This window comes from Mangifera indica, chromosome 3, assembly GCF_011075055.1.
Source record: "Mangifera indica cultivar Alphonso chromosome 3, CATAS_Mindica_2.1, whole genome shotgun sequence".
In the NCBI taxonomy this organism is placed as follows: Eukaryota; Viridiplantae; Streptophyta; class Magnoliopsida; order Sapindales; family Anacardiaceae; genus Mangifera; species Mangifera indica.
The window spans coordinates 8,908,947-8,934,184 of record NC_058139.1 but is presented as its reverse complement, the minus strand read 5'-3'; the positions used below and the strand labels follow the sequence as shown (position 1 = coordinate 8,934,184).

At 35.4% G+C, this 25,238-nt stretch overlaps 6 protein-coding genes across 13 annotated transcripts; 1 reads left to right on the top strand and 5 right to left on the bottom strand.

Annotated features, from left to right (window-relative positions):
* Positions 1-191: 191 nt before the first annotated feature.
* LOC123211494 (26S proteasome regulatory subunit 7) lies at positions 192-3,240 on the bottom strand. Its single transcript, XM_044630259.1, has 9 exons — positions 3,080-3,240; positions 2,708-2,881; positions 2,535-2,612; positions 2,184-2,245; positions 1,925-2,069; positions 1,511-1,729; positions 1,223-1,404; positions 712-887; positions 192-553 (listed from the first exon to the last, which is right to left on the bottom strand). The coding sequence occupies exons 1-9, from the start codon at positions 3,164-3,166 to the stop codon at positions 396-398; spliced, it is 1,281 nt and encodes a 426-aa protein (XP_044486194.1). The 5' UTR covers positions 3,167-3,240; the 3' UTR covers positions 192-395.
* A 1,683-nt stretch (positions 3,241-4,923) lies between these two features.
* On the bottom strand, positions 4,924-9,060 carry LOC123211495 (uncharacterized protein C23H3.12c). 3 transcript variants are annotated; one of them, XM_044630263.1, is made up of 8 exons: positions 8,771-9,060; positions 8,619-8,683; positions 8,444-8,542; positions 7,985-8,032; positions 6,436-6,505; positions 6,269-6,340; positions 5,731-5,827; positions 4,924-5,176 (listed from the first exon to the last, which is right to left on the bottom strand). In XM_044630263.1, exons 1-8 carry the CDS (start codon positions 8,957-8,959, stop codon positions 5,151-5,153), a joined length of 666 nt encoding a protein of 221 aa, XP_044486198.1. In that variant the 5' UTR covers positions 8,960-9,060; the 3' UTR covers positions 4,924-5,150. The 3 variants fall into 3 exon arrangements, with proteins under 3 accessions (XP_044486198.1, XP_044486196.1, XP_044486197.1); XM_044630261.1 differs by having other exon boundaries at positions 5,693-5,827; positions 8,771-9,053; XM_044630262.1 differs by lacking the exon at positions 7,985-8,032 and having other exon boundaries at positions 5,693-5,827; positions 8,771-9,057.
* Positions 9,061-10,073: 1,013 nt separating this feature from the next.
* Positions 10,074-13,027, bottom strand: LOC123211375 (O-fucosyltransferase 36-like). The gene is made up of 3 exons (XM_044630062.1): positions 11,640-13,027; positions 10,819-11,068; positions 10,074-10,514 (listed from the first exon to the last, which is right to left on the bottom strand). The coding sequence occupies exons 1-3, from the start codon at positions 12,860-12,862 to the stop codon at positions 10,338-10,340; spliced, it is 1,650 nt and encodes a 549-aa protein (XP_044485997.1). The 5' UTR covers positions 12,863-13,027; the 3' UTR covers positions 10,074-10,337.
* A 131-nt stretch (positions 13,028-13,158) lies between these two features.
* Positions 13,159-17,289, bottom strand: LOC123211374. The gene is made up of 7 exons (XM_044630061.1): positions 17,085-17,289; positions 16,308-16,730; positions 16,162-16,214; positions 15,495-15,532; positions 14,983-15,301; positions 14,152-14,459; positions 13,159-13,955 (listed from the first exon to the last, which is right to left on the bottom strand). The coding sequence occupies exons 1-7, from the start codon at positions 17,095-17,097 to the stop codon at positions 13,358-13,360; spliced, it is 1,752 nt and encodes a 583-aa protein (XP_044485996.1). The 5' UTR covers positions 17,098-17,289; the 3' UTR covers positions 13,159-13,357.
* Positions 17,290-20,505: 3,216 nt separating this feature from the next.
* LOC123210846 (RING-H2 finger protein ATL3-like) lies at positions 20,506-21,925 on the top strand. Its single transcript, XM_044629334.1, has one exon. It carries the CDS (start codon positions 20,766-20,768, stop codon positions 21,654-21,656), a length of 891 nt encoding a protein of 296 aa, XP_044485269.1. The 5' UTR covers positions 20,506-20,765; the 3' UTR covers positions 21,657-21,925.
* Positions 21,926-22,748: 823 nt separating this feature from the next.
* Positions 22,749-24,376, bottom strand: LOC123211084. Of its 6 annotated transcripts, none has more exons than XM_044629614.1 (3): positions 24,229-24,376; positions 23,570-23,659; positions 22,749-23,346 (listed from the first exon to the last, which is right to left on the bottom strand). In XM_044629614.1, exons 2-3 carry the CDS (start codon positions 23,651-23,653, stop codon positions 22,942-22,944), a joined length of 489 nt encoding a protein of 162 aa, XP_044485549.1. In that variant the 5' UTR covers positions 23,654-23,659; positions 24,229-24,376; the 3' UTR covers positions 22,749-22,941. The 6 variants fall into 6 exon arrangements, with proteins under 6 accessions (XP_044485549.1, XP_044485546.1, XP_044485548.1 ...); XM_044629611.1 differs by lacking the exon at positions 24,229-24,376 and adding an exon at positions 23,931-24,061; XM_044629613.1 differs by lacking the exon at positions 24,229-24,376 and adding an exon at positions 23,738-23,885.
* Between the last annotated feature and the right edge of the window lie 862 nt (positions 24,377-25,238).

Sequence of the window (25,238 nt, the reverse complement as noted above, 5' to 3'; positions counted from 1 at the left end):
GAATTCGCTTTAAATAGAACGGCATTTTCTTTAGTCTGCAATCTATCATCTGTATGTTCTAGTCCTTAGGTTCTTGAGTAATTTTCATAATCCCTAAAAATATGCTATATGCATCTAATTGCAAGTCGCACCATGAACCACTTACCTAAACGATCTAATTTACGGAAAACAATAAAGATTAAGGACTAAAATTTATATAAGCTACTCCCATGAAATAAAATTGAGGTAGAAGTAACTAAATACAGATTCCATCAATTGCGAATCCTGACAATTGTGGGAGAAATACAAAATGGTCCTTAAGCAGAAAGGATGCAGCACAAGAACAAGGAATTTAAACAACAGAGAATGAAATTGATAAAACAGGAAGCAGATGGCCTAGGATGTGCGCCCCAAAATCAATTGTAGACCATGTATTTGGGGGTTGCACTGAACTTTTGGTATCCCTTGATGACTTTATTCACTGCATCAAGGAAGTCTTTCTCTGTCACTGTTTTCCTTCTTGCCCGAATGGCGTACATTCCAGCTTCTGTGCATACACTCCTTATATCAGCTCCTGAGGAAGAAAACCAATTGCCCAAATGAGAAACACAAACATACATCATCAACAAGAGTATATGTCTCAATGATGTCAATACGACCCCCATATAAATCATTTGCATGATAACTATCCCATTAGAGAAGTGAGAAGTGCCCTAAAGGCAGATTACTTACCAGTTGAATTTGGGCAAAGCCGAGCCAAGAGTTCAAAACGGATATCTCTTTCACAGTTCATTGTTCGTGTATGGATCTTAAATATCTGTGTTCTACTCTCCAAATCAGGAAGGCCAAACTCAACCTTACGATCTAACCGTCCTGGTCGTAACAATGCAGGATCAAGTGTGTCAGGCCTGAAAAATAGAACATTAAGCTCGATGTAAGCAACCATTATGGAAGCAACAGAATTTGGTGCTAGTTAAAATAATTTTATGATGCTCAATTTAACATTGTTCAATAATTATTAAGACTTGAAGGAGCATCACACCCATCAGCTACCTTCGAAACTGTATAACCCCATTAATAAACACATGCATGAACAAATCAATAAAGGAAAGAAAAAGAAATTATATGACTCCATATATACAACAAAGGTGCACACATTCATTTGGGGGGGGTGGGTGAGGAAATGAGGCTGACAAGGATATATAAACTTTAAAATATCATAGGTAAGTTTAGCAAAATTAACCTGTTTGTTGCCATTAGAACTTTGATATTTCCACGAGCATCAAACCCATCAAGTTGATTCACAATTTCAAGCATTGTACGCTGGACCTCATTATCTCCACCAACACCATCATCAAAACGTGCACCTCCTATGGCATCAACTTCGTCAAAGAACACAATACAGGCCTTCTTTGCACGTGCCATCTACAGTGGAAAACATAGTAGTCAGGCAACAAGGTGACAAGTGAATGCAATCGTAGATAACTTTAAGCCTTCAAACACTGTAATATTTAATGGAGCAGTTTCTAACCTGAAACAACTCACGAACCATACGAGCTCCCTCACCAACGTATTTCTGAACAAGCTCACTTCCAATTACACGGATGAAACATGCATCAGTTCTATTAGCTACAGCTCTAGCTAGAAGTGTTTTACCCGTTCCAGGTGGCCCATAGCAGAGAACACCCTTCGGTGGATCAATACCAAGCTTCACAAATTTCTCCGGATGAAGCATGGGTAGCTCAACAACCTAGACAAAATCAAATTCTCAGAAATAAACACCAGGTGGAACAGTTATATCTACATTATCTCTGAAAACAGCTCCAGATTCATTACCTAATTTTAAGGTTGGCAAAATAATTTTTATTCATTCAATGTTCAAACAGGAAAAAAAAAAAAAAAATTGGATAAAGTAATAAGCAAGACTAAAAAACACAACACTAACTTCTCGCATCTTTTCAATTTGCTCCTTGCAACCCCCAACATCATTATATGTCACATCCGGCTTCTCCTCCACTGTCATCATGGTCACACTTGGATCAATTTTTGGAGGCAATGGAATTTGAATCTGATACTTGTTCCGATCAACCCTGCAATGACAGAACATTGGTTAAACTAACAAGAAATATAAAATCAATGAGTACAAGAGTATATATTCCTTGAAAGGTGCATCAACATAAGGTAGAGTAAGAAAGGAAAATTACCCCACACGCATGCCTTCTTCAATATCAGTAGGGGAAACTTTGTCACCAAGGCCAACAACAAACTGCGGTCAAAGTAGTAAAGTTAACATCCACGTATATGATATTATGACAAATAAGAGGCACATAAATATATACTCAAATTTGATTTGAGATGAGACAGCACAAAAACATATTTATATGCTATGAGAAAACTCATCAAAAACAAAAGAACTGAATCAGCAAAATTCCATTCTTCAATGGAAAAGGTAAAAATAAAAGGAAATATTAAGCAAAAACTACACAATTTGAACAAGCACATATGATATTCGGTATAACAAGAAAGAAGAAGAATTTGCAGAAGCTAAAATATACCTTGGCAATTTGCTTAACATTAATGACATATTTGGCATCCTCAGAGTTAGGACTGATTATCTTCGTGCACCTTGCCACCTAGTCAGAAAGATGGCAAAAAGGAGCTTAAGACTACAGACACACAAGTAAGAGAGAAATGAAATTAGTGAAAGATATTATAAAAATTTAAGAACCTGAAGAGGTTGCTCCTCCTGCATCATCTGCTTATCAGAAACAAGATCCCACTGGCTTGGTGCAGCTAATCCAGTGTCAGACTCCTTGATACCACATAAGTCATTCACCTTTTTAGCCATATCCTTAATTTCTTTTTCAACTTTCTTAATGCTTGTCGAGTAAGGTCCTAAACCCTACATTAAGCAACCAAAACGCGAAGTAAATTGCAAAATTTCCAAATTTCTCAGCTATAATATGCTACCGCTATTGAAAACATTAACATTAAGACCGATTTGATCTACTGCATAACGAAATAAAGCAGAAGTAACTAGATCCACCAAATGAGTCATAAAAAAAATTAGGTTTCTAGGAAGAAAGGAATAAAGGCATACGTAGGTTTTGAGAAGAGCGATATCGTCCTCATCGAGAGGTCTAGGGTTCTTTTCGTCCTTGATCTCATCTTCGGGCTCGGGTGCCATGATTTTTCAGATTGCTTGGGAGTTGAGTCACCAAGGCTTCGCTGTTTGCGAAAGAACGAAATGTTTATGCATCTCAATCTTTCGTTTAAATAAGCGAGGAAGAAGAAAGTGAGTACGTGGACCGACTTTGGAGTTTGGGCTTGGGCTTGGGCTGCGCAATTATTTATTTCAGTTTTTCAAAATCAAGATTTCATGAAAAAATATGCAAGAGGTAGTTTGAATAGAAAAAAAAAAATATATATATATATATATATATTTATAAGAAAGCCAGATTTATTATAGTGATATATTAAAGTTAAATTTTTTATTTATCTATTTTAGTGATTATATGATGAATTATTAAATTTGAGATTTATTTTGTTTTGTGTGACTAGCACTATTATGAAAATAAAATTTTAAAGGAAAAATACTATTTTTTACCAAAGTTTTAGTCTAATTTCAAAAGTAAACTCACGATAAATAAAAAATTAAATACTCATCTATCTCTAAATAGAAATTAAATTTTCTATTAAATATAGGGATAAAATTGTTATTTTATTGTTTATATTAAAGTTATATAATTTAATCACATTTCCCCCTCTGATTTTTAAAATTAACATTTTACCCTATACCTAAACTTTGAAAAGTGATTTTCACCCCCCAAATTCCTAATTTTTTTCACTCTCCCTTTGGCTATCAACGACGATGTGGCTAAAGGAAGAGTGATGAGCTTCATCTAGATCTAGATTATGTTTGTTGACCTTCACTAGATGATGAAGCATCGTTTAGAATAGATGACCCGCTGTCGTCCAAAGATCTAGATGACGAAGCGCCGCCCAAATTTGGACAATGCTCGTTCTCCTTGGACGACGATTATTATCCAAAGGTCGACCTTTGAACGAAAACTCTTCTATTGTCGGTCGGTCATCATCGAAGAAAATGGTTAGATTTCAGGGAGAAAAAATGTTAGTTTTTTAAATTAAAGAGAGAAAAATGTGATAAAATTTTTATTATTTTAATATTATTGATGAAATAATGAATTTACCCCTTAACATTAACAAAAAATATATAGATATTTTTTAATAGGTTAAATTTTAGATTAATATTTAAAGTTTTCATTTATTATAGATATATTTTTAAAATTAAACTAAAACTTAGGTGGGAAATTGTCCCTTTCCCAAATTTTAAACATGTCAATGAGTTATACCACGGCAAAATTTGCATGCCTCACCAAGTTATAGGTCGCAGCAGACTAAGGCCCACAAAAAAGTGGGTTCTGACATTTCATGTCTGGAAAATTTGAGGCTCGAATTTTTGGCTTATAGCATGGTGGATCTGGATTGTGCCATCATAGGCTTTCTGATGAGCTAACCCACCAAAAATTAAATTCTATATTTTTTTTAAATTTTTGTGAACTGTACCAAACCGGTCCACAAGCCTTTATATGAAACTTCGACACAATCTGCCATGTTTCAATGACATAGCCTGTAAGTTTATAGACCGTGCCAAACCATGTCTTTATGAAACCAAAGTTACACCTATTCTAGCTAGCTGGGCGTATGGATATATTATTATAGTTCAACCCTCATGGGATAACTTGAATGATAAAAGAGAGGGAATCCAAAACATGAAAGCATGAGTTTAAATCAGAATCCAAAAGTTCAACCGTCATGCAATAATCATTGCATATACTTATGATTGAATGATAAATTAGTTGTGTTCAAATATTGATATTATTTAATAAATAAAACAATTTCAGCTTCCAAACTCAATCTATATTTTGGCAGGATAAATTCATTTTATTCATAAATTGATATTAGTTTCATGGAAATCTAACCCAGTTATAGTACAATTCCATGATGCAATAACAAAACATTGTAATTTCAACTACACTGAATTCCTGTATTTGACAACATCAATTGTGTTCAACTTATACATCTTGCAGATCTCTGAAATGACGCATTTACTCAGCCCATCGTCTTTGTCCGCTCGGCTAACAAGCTCATCAAGTTTTGAGGATGGCTTCAACACCTATTTACACACATGGAGATTGAAAGAATGAGTAGAACATCAGGGATGCAATTAGAAATGCTGAAACAAGCCATTTCACATTCACTATCTACTTCAATGAGAAATACTATATGGTACACTTAAATATAGCTACTTTAATGCTATATCCCTTTTCATCTTCCAAACTAACAAAATATATGATTCTCAGCTTGACTGACGAATTTTGGAAAAAAAAATAGAAGGAAGAGGAACATTATCGTAGTTCATTTGCATGCACGAAATATTCCAAGATTAGAGAAAGCTCCATAATCTGCAAGAGGCTCCAACAGAAATTGGACTGGGTAGTTGGTCATCAAGTGAGAAGAAACATCTTTTGACAAAATGCAAAGTTAAGTTTAAAACTCAAAAACTCATACAATCCCAATAAATCTTCAACCTTCAACAGTGTACTTATTAAGACAACATGAGTCATGACATAATAATCAAAAAAAGTGATAATGACACCCAATAGTGACAGATGATCACACCAGAACTTACCCATGAAGAAGCAAGCAATTTGTTAGTTTCATTCTCACATTTGTTTTGCTCATCTTCACTTGCCTTCGTTTTAGAAACAGCAAAGTTCTGAGACCCTGAATGATCTGAGACTAATACAAGGAGCTTCTCACTTCCCTACAGTAACAAAGTAACCATATAAAAGAAAAAATAGATGAGGAAATAGGATTCACGAGGGGTAATAAGAAACAGGAAGTGCAAAAATTAACTTCACAGTGAATAAAAAAGAAGAAGAAGAAAGGCACTTATAGTAGCCTACACGCAATTATATTCCCCGTTCCAAAACAGTAAGAAACATGGGAAAGAGCATGAGAACAATCTACATCCAACATTTCAATTAAGGCTTGCCCAAATTGCTGTTAGTGGCTGAAATAAAATGGACGCATTTCCCAAATTAAAGGTGTTGTAGTGGGTTAAAAGTATACTAAGAATGATCTGTTCTCTTAGAGGTTTGGTAAGTGATTTTTCTTTTTCATGTTAGCATTTAAAGATATCACACTCTCACTATAAACTTTTGCAAATTGTCTGAAATTCATTTATGATGAATGCCAAGCACACCTGCAGAGCTCGCCAATGAGAGTAAGTGCGAAATAGGATCCAAAAGAATGGGATGTTAGGCAGAGGCAAAACCTATATAAGAGAGAGAACAAGTTAATGTTAAAAAGCGCATTGACACAGAATATACATAACAAAAATGCGCAAAATTCAGAAACTAACATACTTACAGAAAATACAAATGTCAATGGAAGCAAAGAAACAGAACCATAAAAGTAATTCTTGTGAATGATGGTTCCCCTGATAATCAGATAGCACATTTCAGAAACTGTAAATTTTTAGAAGACTTATATAGTGTCAATACAAGTTAAATGCAACTCTAAGCTCAGCTTTAACAAAGAAAAGTTAAATAAAAGACAATTATACCACTAACAACAAGAAAGAATCAATCAGCTACTGTCTACAGCTTCTAGCTAAAAGAAACAGATATGAATCCAAGTTAGAATGAAATGCATTCAAGAAGTGTAAGTTGAGGTTTTACACGTGCGGGGTAAAGTGTTTGTCATTGGTTTTGATATTGATGAAAAGTGATCAACTATACTTAGAAAAATGTAATGTGACCAAGAAAAATCCAAGCTTTAGAGGAAAACCACCACCAATCCCCGGTCATGTGAGAAACGATAAAGAAAGAATCAAGTTTTTAAGAAAAACATCACACATTATATTATTCATTAAGTCTTGAGTGTTACAATGAATGTTGAACCTTATGTCCTAACAAAGTTGTATAATAATACAATTTGAATTCAAAATTGACATGACATAATCTTGATTTATAGAAGCCTCCAAAGAAGCAAGGGACAAGGAGCCACCAAAGTCTACAAACTTTGTTTTTGTCTAAAATGGAATGACTTGTAGCCAACACTTTGTCACTTCAGAAATGCTCCCATGTGCTTTATTTGACTTGATATTCAGTTTTCAAAAATTAAATAACTCTTTAACACAAAACACAAAGTACAACGCCCCTAAGAGGTAGCTTGAATGACAAAGGGATTCGAAATCTTCTAGCCGCATATCATGATTAAACTTTTGACTTATTTGCCACTTTTACTCGTTAAAAAAAAGACAAAAAGTACAACTAGCATGAAAATTAAAAACAGACTTTTAAACTTCTTCAGTCAAATTTAACAATATTCTTTCCAAGTTGGTCAAGTTCTTTGAACTTCATCTCCAAGTGAACCATCCTTGACCCATGTGATTATATTGCACCCTAAAGAGTGAACAAGGCTAGAGAATAAGGATTGGACAGAGTGAGGAGATGAGGGAATGACTTGAGTTGATTGGGTTATATTTGAAATAGGGATTGGATCATAGGTTTTGGGTTTGTGAATCCACATAAAAAACCATAGCTAAATTTATCTGCAGCAGCGTAGCTTAACACCCTGCAATGTCTATCATTATCATTCATTGCAAATATAGGCCAAAGCTATTCATGGAAAATAATAGCTATGAAGACATCAATATTCTCTGGCAATAAATCAACTAGCCCTTTAGATTCTATTTCACTCAAATTGAAGCCATTTCCTTCTAGAAGATATAACTTGTGGGAAAATATAAACCGTTGATTAAAGATCCGCGAGCCAAATAGATGTAAATTTCCACAGTTCACAAACATACATTCCCCTGAGATATTTTGGGCAACTGGGGCCTAGAGGATAGCGAATTTGTAACACTTTCTCAATTTTAACTAATATTCAAATAAACAATTAGTGTAACCATTACCTCCTGGCAATATGACGTAACCTTCGACGCACCAGCCGTGCATTTAAGCTGCATTGTTGTGAAAATTTAATATGAAGACACCAAAATAAACATAGAAGCAATTGGAATGTTGATCATAAATCGTGCTATTCATTTACCCTTCTTAGAGTGAAGTAGCCATGTGCAAGATATGGCATTATCACTAGAATAGAAATCTTTCCTAAAACTAGAAAGAGTCTATCACTCCCAACAGCTGAACACTTTCTCAAATGCAGCAAAAACAAGCGATGAATGAATAGAGAAAGAAAGAACTTGTATTGGGCATAAAGACTTGAATACGATAAATGTAGGTTGAATAACAAATTTATTTTTGTCTGTGTGTGCATATAACTATTAGGCAGCAATTTCATTTCATTACAGCAGCAAAAGAAAATAAACAGTCAAACATATCGAAGGCGAGTTAAAGAGAGGAGAAAGAACCTTGAAGGGTAATTAACTTCAACATCTGTAACCTCCTTGGATATGGATTTCAAGAATATCTCAGACGGCTTAACCCGTGCCAACAGCTTCAAACCCAACCTACACCAACAAGAAATCAGATATAAGCCACTATCCGATAAAAATAAAAATAAAAGAACAAACTTTCGAAATATACCCATGAATTTTGTTCTTTAAAGACCCTTGAGGAGCCATCTCCAGACCCACCCACGCTCTATTCATCTATTAAAAAAGGAAACGCCGATCAAATATACCCATGAATCTAGAATAAAAGAACGAAAGAAGAAAAGAAGAATGGTTGATAGAAACCTTAAGAGAAATGAAATCGATGAGGAGTTCAAGATGGTTGGAGTTTTTGGAAGAAGAGACGCGGTGCCATAGTTGTTTGAAAGTGGAGGGAGTGAGAGAGGAAGCGGATTCAGATACAAGAGGCTCAACGGATCTGCTAAAGCACCAGTTCCTGCCTTTTACTGGGAACACAACCAATCTCCCTCTCATTACTTCGTATATTCTAACTTCCTTCAGTACAAAACAAAGCTCCCCTGCTTTAACTACGAAGGGAACGCTTCGACGATAGAAATAACAAATTACTCAATAAATTTAAATATAATAAAATAAAATAATCCATAATTATTTATATATAACAATTAATTTTTATATATATCTGTGATGATCTTCAAAACAAAAGCTTATTCAAAATGGCCAAATTATAGTGGGCTCTTTTAAATGAAAAACTCTTTATGGAATATACTTTTGACCAAACCAATTAATCAAATATCATTTTCCTTTTATTCCTCACTTTATAAAAGTTCGTAAAAAGTTAAAAAATTTCAATTCAAATTACACTTTTCTTCTAGTAAAGCCTCTTATATCAAATATCTCACATAAAAAATTATGATTTTAAGAAAGAAAGCTGATTAAATTGAAGTAAAAAGATAAAATAATTGCTTAGTTTTGTTATTTTAATGGGATAAATTGATGTATTGTTAGAAATATAGAAAAAAAAAATCACGATCTTGATAAATAAAGTTTGGCATTCTCGTTCATAGTCATCATTACCATCTTCGGTCAACCACATGGGGTAGATATGCTTCTACATGCAACACGAACTTTAATATATAAAACCCTCCTTATACTCAAACTATTTGAACACTATTACAATACTTAGACATCACCTCAATTGTTTACGGAGATAGATTTTGAGTGAAAAATGTTATTTATAATTTAAAAAAGTGTAAAAGTGTTTTTAAGATAAAATTTACTGTTACAAGTACTTATAGTTTTATTATTAGGTCAATGTATCAAACTTTAGGTAAAAAATGATTGAGTCAAAATTCTTGCAACATCATTATTGATATCCAGATTAATACTTATAATAACTATGCATTTTTATTGAAATGTTCATCGCCCTGACTGATAAGCTTTTTTGGCAACATGACAGGAAAAGTTGAGATGGGCAACCAAATTCTGAATCAGAATTTGCTGATAGCATAAGCATTTGTTATGTGAATGTTTAACTGAATATCCACTACTACAACTCTATGCAAGTTGAACGATTCTTCGATTTACAGAAAATTACTGATAGCTGACATTATTTTATGAATCCATTGAGTTAAAAAAAATGGAAACCAGCAAATATTCTGCTGTGCTTCAATGGAGGTTTAAAAATTATCAATATGAACTGGCTACACATGAAACAGGGCAGGAATTGTAAACGAATATGATACAAGGAAGCAGGAAAGATATTATCATACACTACTATATCACTACATTACTTTTCAACAAAATTCTGAGCCAAATGAACAAAGATATGAGAAAGTAAAAAGATTCTCAGAATATACCAATGTGTTGAATTTTGTATTTTCTTCAATACTCATTATTCATCTTTGGCAATGAAGTTGGGATCTTCTCCTTGGCAGAGGTATTCATCACACACTGATGCTGATCCCCAACTCTTGCGCAGCCGCAAGATATCCTCTGTGAAGGTGGATCCAGAGGCTCCAATGAACACACTAGACAAAGCACAGATTGTCTTATCCAACATAGCTTCCACCTTCAATACAAAAGTCCAATGAATACATGTGAATAAATACACAAATTATAATAAAAAGTTTTATTGCTTTTCCTTGAGGTATGATCAGAAACCTAAAAGAAGATTCAGATCTCATTGAAATTAAGGGTGGTAGGGGAAGGCCATCACCACAAAGCTCATTCTCACATAAAGAAAAATCCTCTTCAGAGAATTTGCATATATACATAAAAACTAAAAGGGCAAGCTGGTGAAGAAAAATTTTGATCAGAAATAGTCCTCTTGGACACCCTGTATATAGAGAAAAAGGGTGGTGGTACAATTTCACCTGTGTGTCACCCCCAAGATGGTGTCTATACAGCAAAGAATCCCATTTCTCAGCTGAATGATGAGCAGGCCGCCTAACAAGTGGTATAGTCTTCCCATTCACCAAAACTAGTGACTGCAGCAATCTAGTTTCACTTTCTGCTGCATCTGTTGAAAGGTATATGACTGGTGCATTGGCCCTTTCAACAATCCGAGTTATACAATCTGCAGCTTGAGGAGTGGGGTAAAAGCAACTTGGCTTTTTAGCATTGCTGTCAAATAAGCAATTCTAGTTAGAGAAATAACAATGTCAAAGAATTTTTAGTATGGGCAGACAGATACAAGAAAATTCAGAAGTGCCATAAAAAGATGCATTTGTTCATGAGCCAAAAAGCAATTACCCAATTAATAAAATGCATATCTGGAATTTAAAAAAAAAAAGATATTGTGGCACCTTAAATACCTACTCATTCTATATCTGATAGCAAAACATTTTGACAAAGTTTCCACCAACTAAAAAGAAGATATGAATACAAGCCAAACTACAGCAAACTGGTAATAGCATCGTCTATTAAAAAAAGGAATTATCATTAATACCATGAGTGCAACCGAGAATGAACAAATTGAGGAGTACTAGATTCGGATGGATTTAATGAACTGTTTCTTCACACATACTATCCATGCACTTACAAAGAAACATGTCTCCTTCGAAAAAAAAAAAATCAAGTGTAAGGTCACACCAGTTCATCCCATCTGTTAGGTTATAAATTTACATGCTTCTAATACATTAATCAGAAACTTATACTTGCGATTTAGTTATGGCAATAAAGTAGAAAAGCACACCAGAACTTCAAAAATCCATGGCGGCGAAAATGAACAGCAACGAAATTACTCCCCAAGAAAGTCTGAATAAAGCGCTGGGCAGTAAGCAAAATGAGCCTGCTAGGTTCAATCAAGGTCTTACAGTTGTGAGCAATTGGACCACCAGGCTGCATAAGCCAATCGCTCTCAACATCGGCATAATACACATCACCAATGGCAATCACATCATCATCACTCTTAAACGTTGCCTCAATATCTTGAATTGTTTTTTTACTCGGCTTCTTGACATCCTCCTCCCAAGGAGTCTCAATCTTTCCAATATAAAGTTTTAACAGTTTCAACTCCTTCATATGCTCCTTATCGATATAACAAGGCTGTGGCGAAGAGAAATAACAGATAAATTTCTCAATGTGGAGATGGTTTATTCTCGATTCTTCAAACTCTTCAAATGACACCGCTACTTTTCTGCCAACACATTTGTTTATGTGCTCGATATCGAGAACTCTACTAAACTGATAATCAACCCTAAAACTGGGCATCACCAAAACACGGCCTAACACAGCCGCGAAAAATATATGCTTTTCTAAGCAAATCAAATGGTTAGACATTTGGCCCGACAAACAAATCGCGAACAAGTATTTATCTTGCTTTGGATTCCATTCAATGGTTCTTCTATCTGTAGCCCATGAATCTTTCTTTCTACAGCCGTCGGGACCAAAGGCCGGGTTCCAAGCATCATCGTTTTGCGAGAAGTTTGAAGTTTTATGAGGAGATAAAAGAACTTGCTGAATCTGTTTGTTCAGAGAAATCTGATTGAGAAGAATCGATTTAGCGTCTTGAAAGAATCGATAAGAATTTTGATTACTAATGGAATTATTAATATTAAAAAATGATTGGTTCCACATCGCGACGAGCTGAGATTGCTGCTGTTTAAGTAAATACAAAGCGCGTAGCTCAGACTCGTGCATGGAGTCGCCGGCGGAATCGAGTCTGACTTTTGCAACATTCGCGGGGAAAAGACCATGGAGATCGACGGAGACATAAAGGATGAGGATGAGGACTGGAAGGAAGATAGCAAAAAGGTACCTTTTATTAAGACTGCTGAAATTAACACCGGAATGACGCCGTGTTGGTGGGGCGGAGTCGTCAATGCGCAATGTGGAATGTGGTTCACGGTGCTTGGTGTTGTTTTGGTGAATCAAGATCTCGCGATCTTCGTCTTCGTCTGGTGAATCTCGGCCCATTTTAGATGGAGCTTTGATTGCTTGTGAAGAGAAGGCGGTATTTCAGTTGCTCAGTCAGAGTGTGATGATTCAGAGGTAGAAGAAGAGAGACACAAAGGAGGGAGAAGCTGTTAATGAGTAAACAATATCAGCCGGTCAGGAGAAAACCACCCATTATAGTCCATTCCAGCCCATCCCATCTTGCCCAACTCGACTCTAGTTTTTCTATTCAACAGTGTCGACTGGATTATCGCCCGATAACATGGTCAAACTCTAATACTGTTCTGTGATCAACAATCAACAATGGCTAACAAACATGAGAAAAAGCAGTGAACTACTCACTAAAATTGTAAAAGTAGCCCATCATTGAATGCTGATATGAAGTAATACATACTACATAGGCTTATAAGCACTAATGATGGTGTATGTAGCTCTATAAATATTACATTAGTAAAATAATGATATTAGATTAAAAAAAGATTTGCCGGGTTAACAACTATCTTCTGAAATAGAGAATTATGCTCCTTCTATCACTTCAACAAGCCTCCCACGAACCCACTTTTTAGTCATACTTTTTACTTTACCAGTCGTTTGCTCTTCCATACTGTGAACCTTTGCTCCATTTGGTTGAAGATTCTTTTCACATTTGACGTTTCCATTTGGTTCCAAATGGCCAAGTTGCCTTGTTGAATCTGATTTTCTTATTAGGTTCTCCAAATTCAGTGTCTGCAAATTATATCCGTTGGAATTTTTAGAAAGAAGTTCCTTCCTGTTCAGTTTATCTTGCATCGTGAAGCTACCAAAGTTGAAAGCCTCGTCTTTACTTGGTATTGTTTGAGTTCCATTTACTTTCATATGTTCCGGTTGGCTCAAACCTCCATTCTGTGTATCTATTTCCTCTTTGACATAGCAAACCACTTCAGCTGAATCAATTGAATGATATACACCATTTTCATTTTTGGCCATGACCTGCCCCATTTCTATGGATTCAATTAATTGTACCGCTTCAGCTATTAGCTTCCTCGTTTCCATGAGGGAAGCTCGAGCAATAGGGCTCTTTGTGGCAGCAACCTCAAGGGCTTTTGCAGCCTTCTCCGCTTCAGCAATTAATAATCTGCAAAAAGTCATATAACATTAGCATAGATTTCTCGGGAATTGACACAGCAGTATGCCAGTCAGGAACACCTGCCAAATTAAGCTAGTTTAATCTTTGTGAAGCAATGACATTAGACCATCAAGTAAGGTCATTTTCAATTTCTCTTAATAATCTGCATCACATATATCACAGAGCAGGGTATCAACAAACTAACCTTGCTCGTTCTATAGCTTCAATTTTCTTTAATTCTTCAGCTGCTCTTTGTGCTCTGATGTTCTTTATCATCTCCAGCTTAGAACAAGCAGAAGGATCCTTATACAAGGGTGTATTACCTCTCTTCAATCTCAACCTCTCAATTCGGCTTGGAGGCTCCATCATTAGGGAAATATCTGTTTTTTCCTTTGTGGAGTTTCGTCTTCTAGACTGCCCATCACCACTTGGCTTTCTCCTAGGCTTTCTTTCAGCTCCAGCTGGAATGCCATGATATTTTGCCAGCCCAGTATAAACCCGCTCCCGGTAAGTCTTGGGGAGAAAGAAAATAAATATCAGAAGAGTTAAGAACTAAAATTTATGTTACCAGCCTTCAGTTCATATACTCAGCTAATTTGTTTAAGTGTGAGCTATCAAAGTAGAGGTAACAAATGAAGCAAATTTCTAATCAAGTTCAAGGCAGACAATAAGAGCACAAACCATATTTACTAAGTCCAAAACTATCTGAAATAATGCTTTACAAGGATGGGAACATATCTCACCATCTATTCCAGATTAGACAATATTGGACAAGTAATTAATAGAAAATTTAGCTTCAGTTTGGCAGGTTAAAAAATGTCAGCCAACTTCAATTTGAGTAGGAATATGTGCCCAAAGTGAGTTTTTCCAAAAGGATTCAATGGCATGTAATCTTCCTCAAGTGTATTCACAATTTAGTTACTTGAACTCAAAAGATGTGCTTATGGTACCTGAGTACGAACAGTGTTATAAATTGCCCCACCAATAGAGAAATTATGCCATGCAGGCACGTCAAAATATTAACCTAGCTACTTACCGGATCAGCCCATTTGGCAGCAATTGCTTCTGCAATTTTCTTTCTTTGTTCAGGGGACTTTGGAGCTCTCTTGCTACCTTTTGGCCTAGACATAGATTTCCTTTGTTCAAGACGCTCCAACCACTCCTGCTTAAGCTGTTCATCTAATATCTTAAAAGAATTCCATTGCAACTCTTCCTCACCCACCAGACCCCTTCTAGAAGCTTCTGCAATCAAGTTTTGCCACTCAAAATAACAATGTTCCTGAATCATCAACTTCTCACGGCGCTTTTTCCACCCCATACGTACTCCAACCGCAATTTTTTTCCTAGTCTCTGAGCTGTAAAATGATTTGAATGGGGCAAAAACATTTTTTCAGAGGTATGCCGATAAAGTAAAATATCAAAGTTCAAAATCTCACAGCTGCAATGGCATTCTTCGGAATCCCAACTAGAAGTAAATATTGTACAATAAAAACTCTGAATGCTGATTGTAAACAAAAATCCTAACAGGTAAAGTGGCTTGGTACCCACCTCTGAGCATGTCCAAGATTAGCTAACTTCATTTTGACCTGCATTGCGAAATTATGTAGTCAGAAAAAAAAAATTTAAAATGTAATTTGAATTGTGACTTCTACACTTAATCATGCAATCAGGGAAACCTTTATTTTACCTCATCACATAGATACATTATCTGTCAGCTACATCATAATTAAATAACACTGTTGTTTTATTCTTTGAAATGCTAAAAGACCATGTTCAAATGTTCCATCAAGAGATGAGAACAATAACTAGATACAAAGTCACAGGTACAAAATTAATCAATGTGTTGAGGCCTTGAAACAACTCCAAGAATACAGCCAGTGTTTGGAAACCTGAAACTGCCCATTCCAAAGCTGCAGTACACAATTTATTTATTTTTTACTTAGAAAAACTACATCATTTAATTTCTGATATATGGGAGCAGCAATTACAATGTGTAAGTACTGATCATCTGATTGCAAATAATTTGGATTGTGTTTGGGGGCAGGCTATACATCACTATGACCTCAAAACGATAGCCTAGGTCTCTAATGATTAATCAAATGGGCTCATCTCTAAACCATGGTCCAAACAATGAACAGTTGTGTGATTTGTTTCCTGCTAGGCATTTGAAAGGCATACCAAGCAATAAAATAAATTTATTCTTACATGACATCACCTTTGGATCCTGCATTGCAAGCCTTGTTCTCTCTCTGATCCGTTGAAGGGTTTCTGAACATGAACAAAAATTCAAACTGAATTTTACACAAAAACATGAAGAAAGTTGCCAAATTGGCACATAAAATTTCATGAGTATGTTATTACCAGCACTATGTTTCCTTCCTTTGTTCCATGGTGTGTTTCCTTTATTTGCTTTAGAAATTCTCATCCGTCTTAATCGTTCTCTCTCATCCAATTCAGTAGAGTTTCCATTAGATGACTGAAGCTGAGTTGTTGATGGACTTGAATCCACACCCAGCATTTTATCCTTTTGTCCATCTTCCTCAAGAATTAAATACTCAGGTTCAACGGTGGCAACAGCAGTGCTTAGGAATTTAACTCCCCGCGTCTCAAGGGGTCGAAAGCTATAATTTGTTTTTATAGGGAATTGGAATGATTTCGATGCAAAGCACAGTCGCTTTTCATCTCCAGAAATAAATTTACTTGACAAAAGTTTAGCATGAGTAAGGGTTTGAGCCGTCAGTTGACCCAGATGATTATGCAAATAAGGCTGAGCAGGAACAATATCTGTTAATAAGTTAGGAGCTAATTAAGCCAAAAAAGAACGAAAGATGAACAAGCTAAACTGCAAGTTAATTATTTTGGTAAATGATTAAAGAAAAATACAAAGAACCCATAATCGAACCACGCAAGATCATCAAACAAGGATATATAGGTGAACCAAAATGAATTTTTTGATAATTAACGTTCTGCTTTTTAATAATTTTTTTTAAAAGGGAATTTTATGCAGCAAGTTCTTAAATTAACTGAATATTATGCTTAAAACTCACATAGAAAGAGGTTTTAAATTCATTTTGATAATTAAAATGTAAAGATTAAAAAATATTATGAAGAAGAAAGAATAAAGAATAAAGAGAGTACCTAATAAAGGCATCGATGGGAGCTCATTCAGAATCCAAAGCAAATGTGTTACTGAGTTTCACTGAAACAACATGAATGATGTGATAAATGTAGTAAGCGGAGGAGAAAGTAACTGGAGTAGTATTGTCGGAGTAGAGTAGAGAAGAGAATAGAAAAGAAGAGAATCCAGACACGAGAATTCTAAGAGGGGGAGAACCTCGTAAACCACAAACCCATACTCTCTGTAATATCTGTAGAAGATGGAAAATGAATCGAAGCCCACTTACCTCTTCACTCCAATTTCAAAGTCTGGCCCAAGTATCCCGTATTCTTGAGGGGCTGGGCTTTATGATTTCTTGAAGAAAGTATTTTTGGCAATCAGAGGTCATCTTTGAAAAGGTGTTTACATATTATGCATAAACTGATAAAAGCATGTTTCTCTTTGGTCAACCAGAGCTAATATGAGAGAGGAAGTTACATGAATACAGGCTGAACGAGTCAAATGTGAGAAATTAAGAATGGACAGTTAGCTACTCTGACAAGACATTTGCCCGCAGCCGAGCCTTCTTTGATCTACAAGTTAGCAGCAAATAACTGACTCATCTTTTGTCTATTGACTATTCTCATTCAACTTGGCTTGGAGTTGGAGTTAAGGTTCTTCCTTCTCCTAAACCTTTTAAACGTGAACCCAGTCCTCTCATTACTCATCTAAGAGTCAATAATCTGCGTACTAAACATGGCCTTACGAGTCAAAGTCTGCACGGTATATATACAGCATGAAGTTGAGTTGGGGGAGAGCAGAAGATAATCTGTTTAGATCATCTCTGAATATTATATCATCAAGAGATTACAAAAGTAACTGAGACAATGATGATCGGCATTATTGCAGCGATGATATTCATTGCCATGCTTGTAGTTTGCTCATTCCGTTTATATAACAGATGGTTTGGGCAGTCAGGTGGTGACAAAGAAAAGGGAGACACCCAATTTCATGTAGAAATTGATTGTTCGGTGTGTCTCAACAAGTTGTTAAAAAGTGAACCAATCAGGTTTCTACCAACATGTCACCATGGTTTCCATGATCACTGCATCGATCCTTGGCTCAAGTTGCATTCAACTTGTCCTCTTTGCAGGGCTGAAGTCCCTTGTAGCCAGCCAGCTCCTAAGCTTGAAGGTCTCGTTTCTTGTTTGGTGTCTTCCTTATTAAGTGTAAGTAACTGGATGGAGGTTTCTTTTAATGATGAGATCAAGACGGCCTTTTGTGCCGATTTTGGATGTTTGTCTTGAACTTTCAAAGCTGTAATAACATTCTTTAGTATATTTAAAATTCTTGTACTAGCTGTTTGTTGGATTGTATACATATCAACTGAAATAGAGAGAGAAGTATCAGAGAAATCAGGTTTGTCACACTGTTCTGAGACAACGATGGCACTGTTTTAATTTCTCCGGGGAAAGCATTAACAATTTCAAAAGTCAAACTTCTCAGGAAGACACAAACTTTCTTTTATTTTTAATTTCTGCAGTAGCTCAGCTGAGCTCTTTGATATGATAAAATAGCTAATATATACATATATATTCTCCAATTTAGGTCTTTAGTATAATCTGGACCTAGCCAATAACATATTATCTCCAGTTTAAGCCTAATTCATAAGAATATGTTTCAGGCAATTATCATTTACTCAAAATTCTTTATTTAAGAGAATACAAAGTTTAAAGACTCCTGAGATAAGACACAAACATTATCGTTTAACTTATTATCGTTACTTAATAATAAAATAATCCGGGGTTGCCCAATTCTGTGTACCGCTAACTGGAAAGTTTATTCATGAAAGATGAAGTCCTTTCCAAAGTGCAGAAAATAAGCAAGAAATTTTTGTAGCACACCATATCGCCACATGGATATATTGGATGGAACTATTACCTAATGTGAAAACTTGATTATTGACATGATCAACCACTTTTCTAACCTGTAGTTTTCTCTTGTCATTTCATGGTGTAAATGAATAGTGGAGCTGTATTACTAGGTAGGCTCCTTTTTCCTTTGAAATTTCAATATCAAACTGGGAATGTTGTTTGCTTCTGGGAACTTTCTCAATAAGCCAAAAAGTTGGAAGCGCATATTTGTGTGCTTTTACCACTAAATTAGCATCAATTGTTGTCTTATAATGAGGAAAGATCATTCTGTGTAACCAGTTTTTTCACTATTCACCGTTCAAAATCCATACTAAAGCCAGGAATTATGGCTATCAGATGCTCAGTTCATGCAGACGCCTGCAATTCAGCAATTGGGTTGTCAAAATAATGTAAGTTGCAGACCTTCCAATAGAGAATTAAGTTGTTTGTACTGTGATTATGATTCAAGTTCATCAACCATCTTACATGTCTCATTTGTTTGTACAATTCACTAAGAGGCACTGTCTCTGGGCTACTTTACTTCTCTTAAGATGTGTACCTAAACATATTACCTTCTCAAAACATCCCATAACAACCCACCAACATCAGATTATTCTTTTTAATTATATTGTTAAATTGACCACCAACTCAACGACTAAAGCCTTATTGAGTGGTTGATGAATGGCCAAAATAGCATTATCCCTTGTAATGAAATCAGGAGAGTTTGTATGTAAATAATTATTGAGGCTAAAATATTGATAGGAATAAACATCACACGGATGTTCATAAAAAACTTGCCTAATTTGAGCTACTGCATTTCTAATTATCCATGCTTCATAAATTCTAGTCAACAATGCACAAACGGGTCAACCTCTTTTAAGTCATAACCAAACACAATTTGAACTACATGCCTATTTTGAAATGGTCTTCCTCCTAAACAGAGTCTATAGTAATTATTCATAAGGGTTGAGGTTCTCTTAAAGGCAATTGCAATTTGTTAATTAAGTGGGCGGAATTACTAATTAGAAAGTTAAAAAAGGAGGAAAGCTAAGCATCTTGCTTTAAATAATGACTTAATAACTATGGTAATAACAATAAAACTATATGCACAATTTTGTATCCAAATAACAAAGTGTCATTAGATGATTGAGTGTTATTTTATTTTTAATTTTTAACTATTCATTTATATAATAACATATAATTATTTATACACAAAAATTATATATTTAACATTACTCTTATAATAAACTTTAAAAGTAATAACTCGAGTAAGTGAAAAAATAAAGTGGGTTGTGAGGATTTCCTTCATAAAATCCCTAATTTTGATTTGGATGACTTGCCTTGGACGGAATTAGGAGAACAACCCATCTCATTGAAAAAAAAAAAATTGAAATAGTTCAATGATTAACCTTGTTATATGATAGTTATGTTGATTAATTAGTAATATTTAAATAAGTCAATTATTTAACCAATAAGAACAAATGCAAATTTTAATTTTTAGTCTCCCAATTGAATCCTTTCACTTTTGCCAATAACAATAGACATGGTAGAAGTCAAGGAAGAGGCACAACAAAGACACAAACATAAGCAAATCACTCAGTTTGATTTGGACTCAAACATCGTCATCTTCTTCTCTCCTTCCTTCAACTAAGTCCAAGTCTTTGATTTTCATTCTCTTTAAATGCATTAGTTAAACTATTCTTCTTCAATGCTTTTATCATAACATAACTCTCTAAAACCTCCTTAAAACTCACGATAAACTCAACTCAAACACAGCCTCAATTGGGTTTGTTTTGGTTGGAAAGAAAGATGGATGGCTCTGGTGAACATGATTCTTTAATAGCCCAAATAATGGTGGGGGCAATTATATTTCCTTTTATTTTAGTAGTGTTTCTTCTTTTTCTTCATCTCTACGCCAAATGGTTCTGGTGGCGCACTCAACCGCCACCCGCTCCTGGTGCTTCACGTCGCCACCGTCGTCGTTTGGTCTTTGCTTCTGGCCAAGACCCTGCTTTCACTCTGCGTACTGGCCTTGACGCTGCCGTCCTCCGCTCCATTCCTGTGGTTACTTTCACTCCACAAAACTTTGAAGATGGACTTGAATGTGCAGTCTGTTTGTCTGAGGTTGTAGAAGGAGAGAGAGCTAGGCTGCTTCCTAAATGTAACCATGGCTTTCATGTTGAGTGTATTGATATGTGGTTCCAGTCCCATTCTACTTGCCCACTTTGTAGGAACCCTGTTGATCTTCAACGCTCCATTTCCATGGAAATGGCAGAGGTGATTGATAGTCAGTCTCCAGAAGAAATTTCGGTTTCTGGGTCCTCAACAGAATCTCCAAACTTTCCTACTAATGTTTTGTTTTGGGGAAATGAAACTCAAGTTAGCACTGGTGGTGCTTCTTTAGAAGAGGGTTCTTCTTCTACTACTGCTTCTTCATCTTCATCTTCTTCTTCTTCTTCAACGTTGAGTACAAGTAGGCGAGGTGAAATGTTAGTGATTGATATTCCTGCTACTATGAGCGAGCAATTTTTATCATTGTCTCCAACAGGATCTCCCCAGGAGGAGTTAAAGTCGCCCATGACAAGAAGAATGAGGTCATTCAAGAGGCTTTTGAGTAGGGAGAGGAGGGTAAGTCCCAGATGTGGTAGTAGTACTAACTCTAGTATTTCTAGTGACACTGAACAGGTTAGAAAAGGTTAGAATATCAAAGACAACTTGCTTTTGAAGCATGCCTGAAAATATGATTGTATCTCGGCGTCAATTTCTCAATTTCAGATGAAAGGAAGTGAAGAGTTTGCTATCTTTTGAAAATGAGAGTGGAAGCAATTCATCTTCTTCAGAAGAATCATCTTGTAACATTCTTTGTTTTTGTCCAAAGCCATTAAACCATTTTTAGCTCCTCATCAAGCTATATAATTTACTTGTTCTGCATTTGTGATTTTGCAATGAATTCATCTGTTGATTCCAAAGCTTGTAGTGTTAACAAAATCAATTCAGTAACCATTTCTTGTAAAATCCTAAGGGTTAAACAATGTCCTCCCCTGTTGTTGAGTAGCCTTTGCGGTCTTCGTATCACATTTCAAGAAGACCAAAACCTATGGCCTGACTTCTTTGCAGGTTATGTGAATTCAATAAAGGAGAAGAGATCAACAGCAGAATTACAATGGTTTATGGTTTACATAATCAATTATTTGGTATTTATGCACTAGGTCTAGACATATACCATATATAACAGTGGTGTTTGATTGGCATGATGCATCTCCAAATGTAAATTTCAGTCAAACTTAATGAGTAACCTGAGTTTGCATCTTCTACAATATGGTTGTTCAGAAATGTCATTGCCTGGAAAATGTTTATTTGAATTGAAATATTGGAGACTTGAAGATGGTAAAAGTAATTGTTACAAGGCTTTGTGAAAGTCTAACTTCCTTACACAATACTTAAGCTTCTCTTTATGCAAATCAGGCTGCAAGGGGAACATAAGGAGTCTTCCTTGTGTAAGTTTGTGCTTCCTAGGACTGAAGCTAAAAACAATCCTTCTGATTTTATTCTTCATTCTTTTTCCTGTCTATTCTTTTCTACTGTCTCTTTTTTGACTAGCAATTGTGAGATATGGCTTTCACAGGCCAAAAACTACTTTGGTTTTCACTAGTAATCAAAGAATATATGCTACTAATTTCTCCAAGACTAGGGATTAAACATCTGAGATCATTCAGGTTGTAACCCACTTGCAACAAAATTGTGGAACAATTCTTGGAAAATTGAAAACGAAAAATGCACTAAAGAAGCAAGGAATTAAAAACGGCTTGCAATAGTTTGAGAAACTTTAAACAAAGACAGCTTCACTTTCAAGTCTTTCACTATCAGATAATCCAACTGTAGTAACATTTCCAGTTCTAGGCATCAGTTGCTTCCTGCAACCATCAACATTAACTCTGCTGACAAAATGGAGAAACTCCACTATTGCAAAGTTGTCTCATACAAATTAAGTAACCAAATAAACAGGCCCATAAGACTTAACATGATGAGAGTCATTAAGCTGATCAAGACACATATAAGGTATCTCATTCTCTACTCTCCTGATGGGGTTGAAGAAGCTAGTGATTGGCCCAGATGTTGGACGCTGGTGCCTCATGTCATCTACACTGTCACTTCCATATATTGGACCAGAAACATGACCCTTTCTTGGCTTTGAAATGTGAGAAGTATTCGCAGTTTCGGTTCTGGCTTTGCTCTTTTTCTCCACTTTCCACCATCGAAACAGAGAATTCCTCCATGACTTTTTAACCTTTCTCTCTTCTCCAAGTTTTCCCTTACTAGTTTCTTCAGAAAATGTTGATGAGGCCTTAAACTTCATATCTCTTACATGTTGTTTTGCTTCTTCCAGGAACTGATAAAAGATACAACAAAAGATATTAACTTTTTCAACCTGGTAGAAGGAATAAAAGAAACCCTAAAGAGTGTCTTATATCTCTATGAATGCAAATAGAGAAGAACAACATAGGTAACAGAAATACCACACAAAAATGTTGAAAATATCCAAAACTAAATGGTTAATCCTGAAGTTAAATTTACAGATCAATCTGTAACACACAAGAGAACAGATTGTTTACCTGTGAGAAATTAACCTGTGGATCAAGCTCTTGGACACCGTAATCACTTGTCTCATAATCCAGGTATATTGGAGAGTTTTCCATGACTGCCTGAAAAGTCGAAAACTATAAAACCTGATTATACAAACTTAAACAAAGATGAAACAGTAAGATAAGAAGAAAAACAACCAAGTTATAAGACCATCTTTGATGAGCTGGATAATGGCAATACTCCAAGAAAAGAACAAGTAACTACTTAGAAAATGGCGTAATAAAAAGACTAGAAGATGATAGTGTGAAATTCACAGTTGTCTACCCTGAGTTTCTTCTTTAGTAAACTAAAAGTAATGTGAAATGAAAAGCACTTGTCCTAAATACTAACCATGTCAAAGATTCCATCAACTAGAGCGAAAAAGGCAAAGGCCAACTACCAAAATTTGTAAATTAGAGATTATAGGATCAAAAATAGAAACATTGTGGAAGCTGATATGCAGAGTAAATTTTACTTGCAAGTTTTCTCGGGCAAAGATAGTGGGTTAATAGGTAGGTGAATTCATGCTGTTTTGACAATTCAGTTAGCTCATACGAAAAGTGATTCTCAAAATCAGCAGAAATCTAGAAAGTTAACAAAACTGTAAGAAAAGAACAAAGATAAATGGAATATAATGATGATTTCCTACCTCTCAATCATCAGTCTTGCTCATTAAGGCAGAAGAAAGAAAGTTTGTTAGTAGCTATATTACTTTGCGTATTATAAATAAACCAACACTCAACCTAGCAAAACAAACTCAGAACCTCTTTAAGCTTGGCTATAGATAGAAGTCTAAAGATACACAAATCTTCATATTTATGGCTCATACAATAAAAGAGGGGAGTAGGATACTGGGGAAGGATTGTAAATGATGAAAGGAATGGAATTTTTTTATGAAGGATTGAACAATGACAATAAGAAGACAATGTATCATCATAAATATAATAATTGTGCCAGCGAAAGGAGTTTAGAAAGGAAGCTTTATGATGTTATGGCAATTAGGAAGTGAATCCTCGCTTTGTTTTAGGTGCCTACTTGGTATAACTAAGAGTTGGACGGACTGAACCAACCACACCGTACTAATAAAACTCTAATTAATTACACCAAACCACTGTTATACATAAAATCCTTTTCATTGTCAATCAAGCTATTCCTTTGAGGCTTGTTTTGTACATTTATTGGTTTTGATACATGCCATTGAGTTTCTACCATAAAGGCAGAAGGCAGATCATTCTTTTTGCACGAAATCATGTCAGGTTTTGAAGTCTAGAGACAGTGGTAGATGGTGCGCCATATGCTGATGTTTTTCTAGGAAAATGGAGAATCAACAAGTCTGCACTTTTCAACAATAGATTGAATCCTTTGTCCGAATATATTTCTGGGTATGAGGAAAACTTGAGGTTCTGATAATATGCACACATATTAATGAGAAGTGGCATGATACTGCCGGCACACAAAGTGGACGCCCCATCTCCCGATATAAAATTGCACATAATGACATCAGATTGCGCTTATAGCAATGTCATATACAGCATGGAATGTTTCTTTATAGCTTCATATAACATAGGGCGACATTAAGATTTACATTAACTTCATGGAAAAACACACTAAAATGGATCTACTACTACCCAGAAAATCTAATTACAACTTCACAAACCA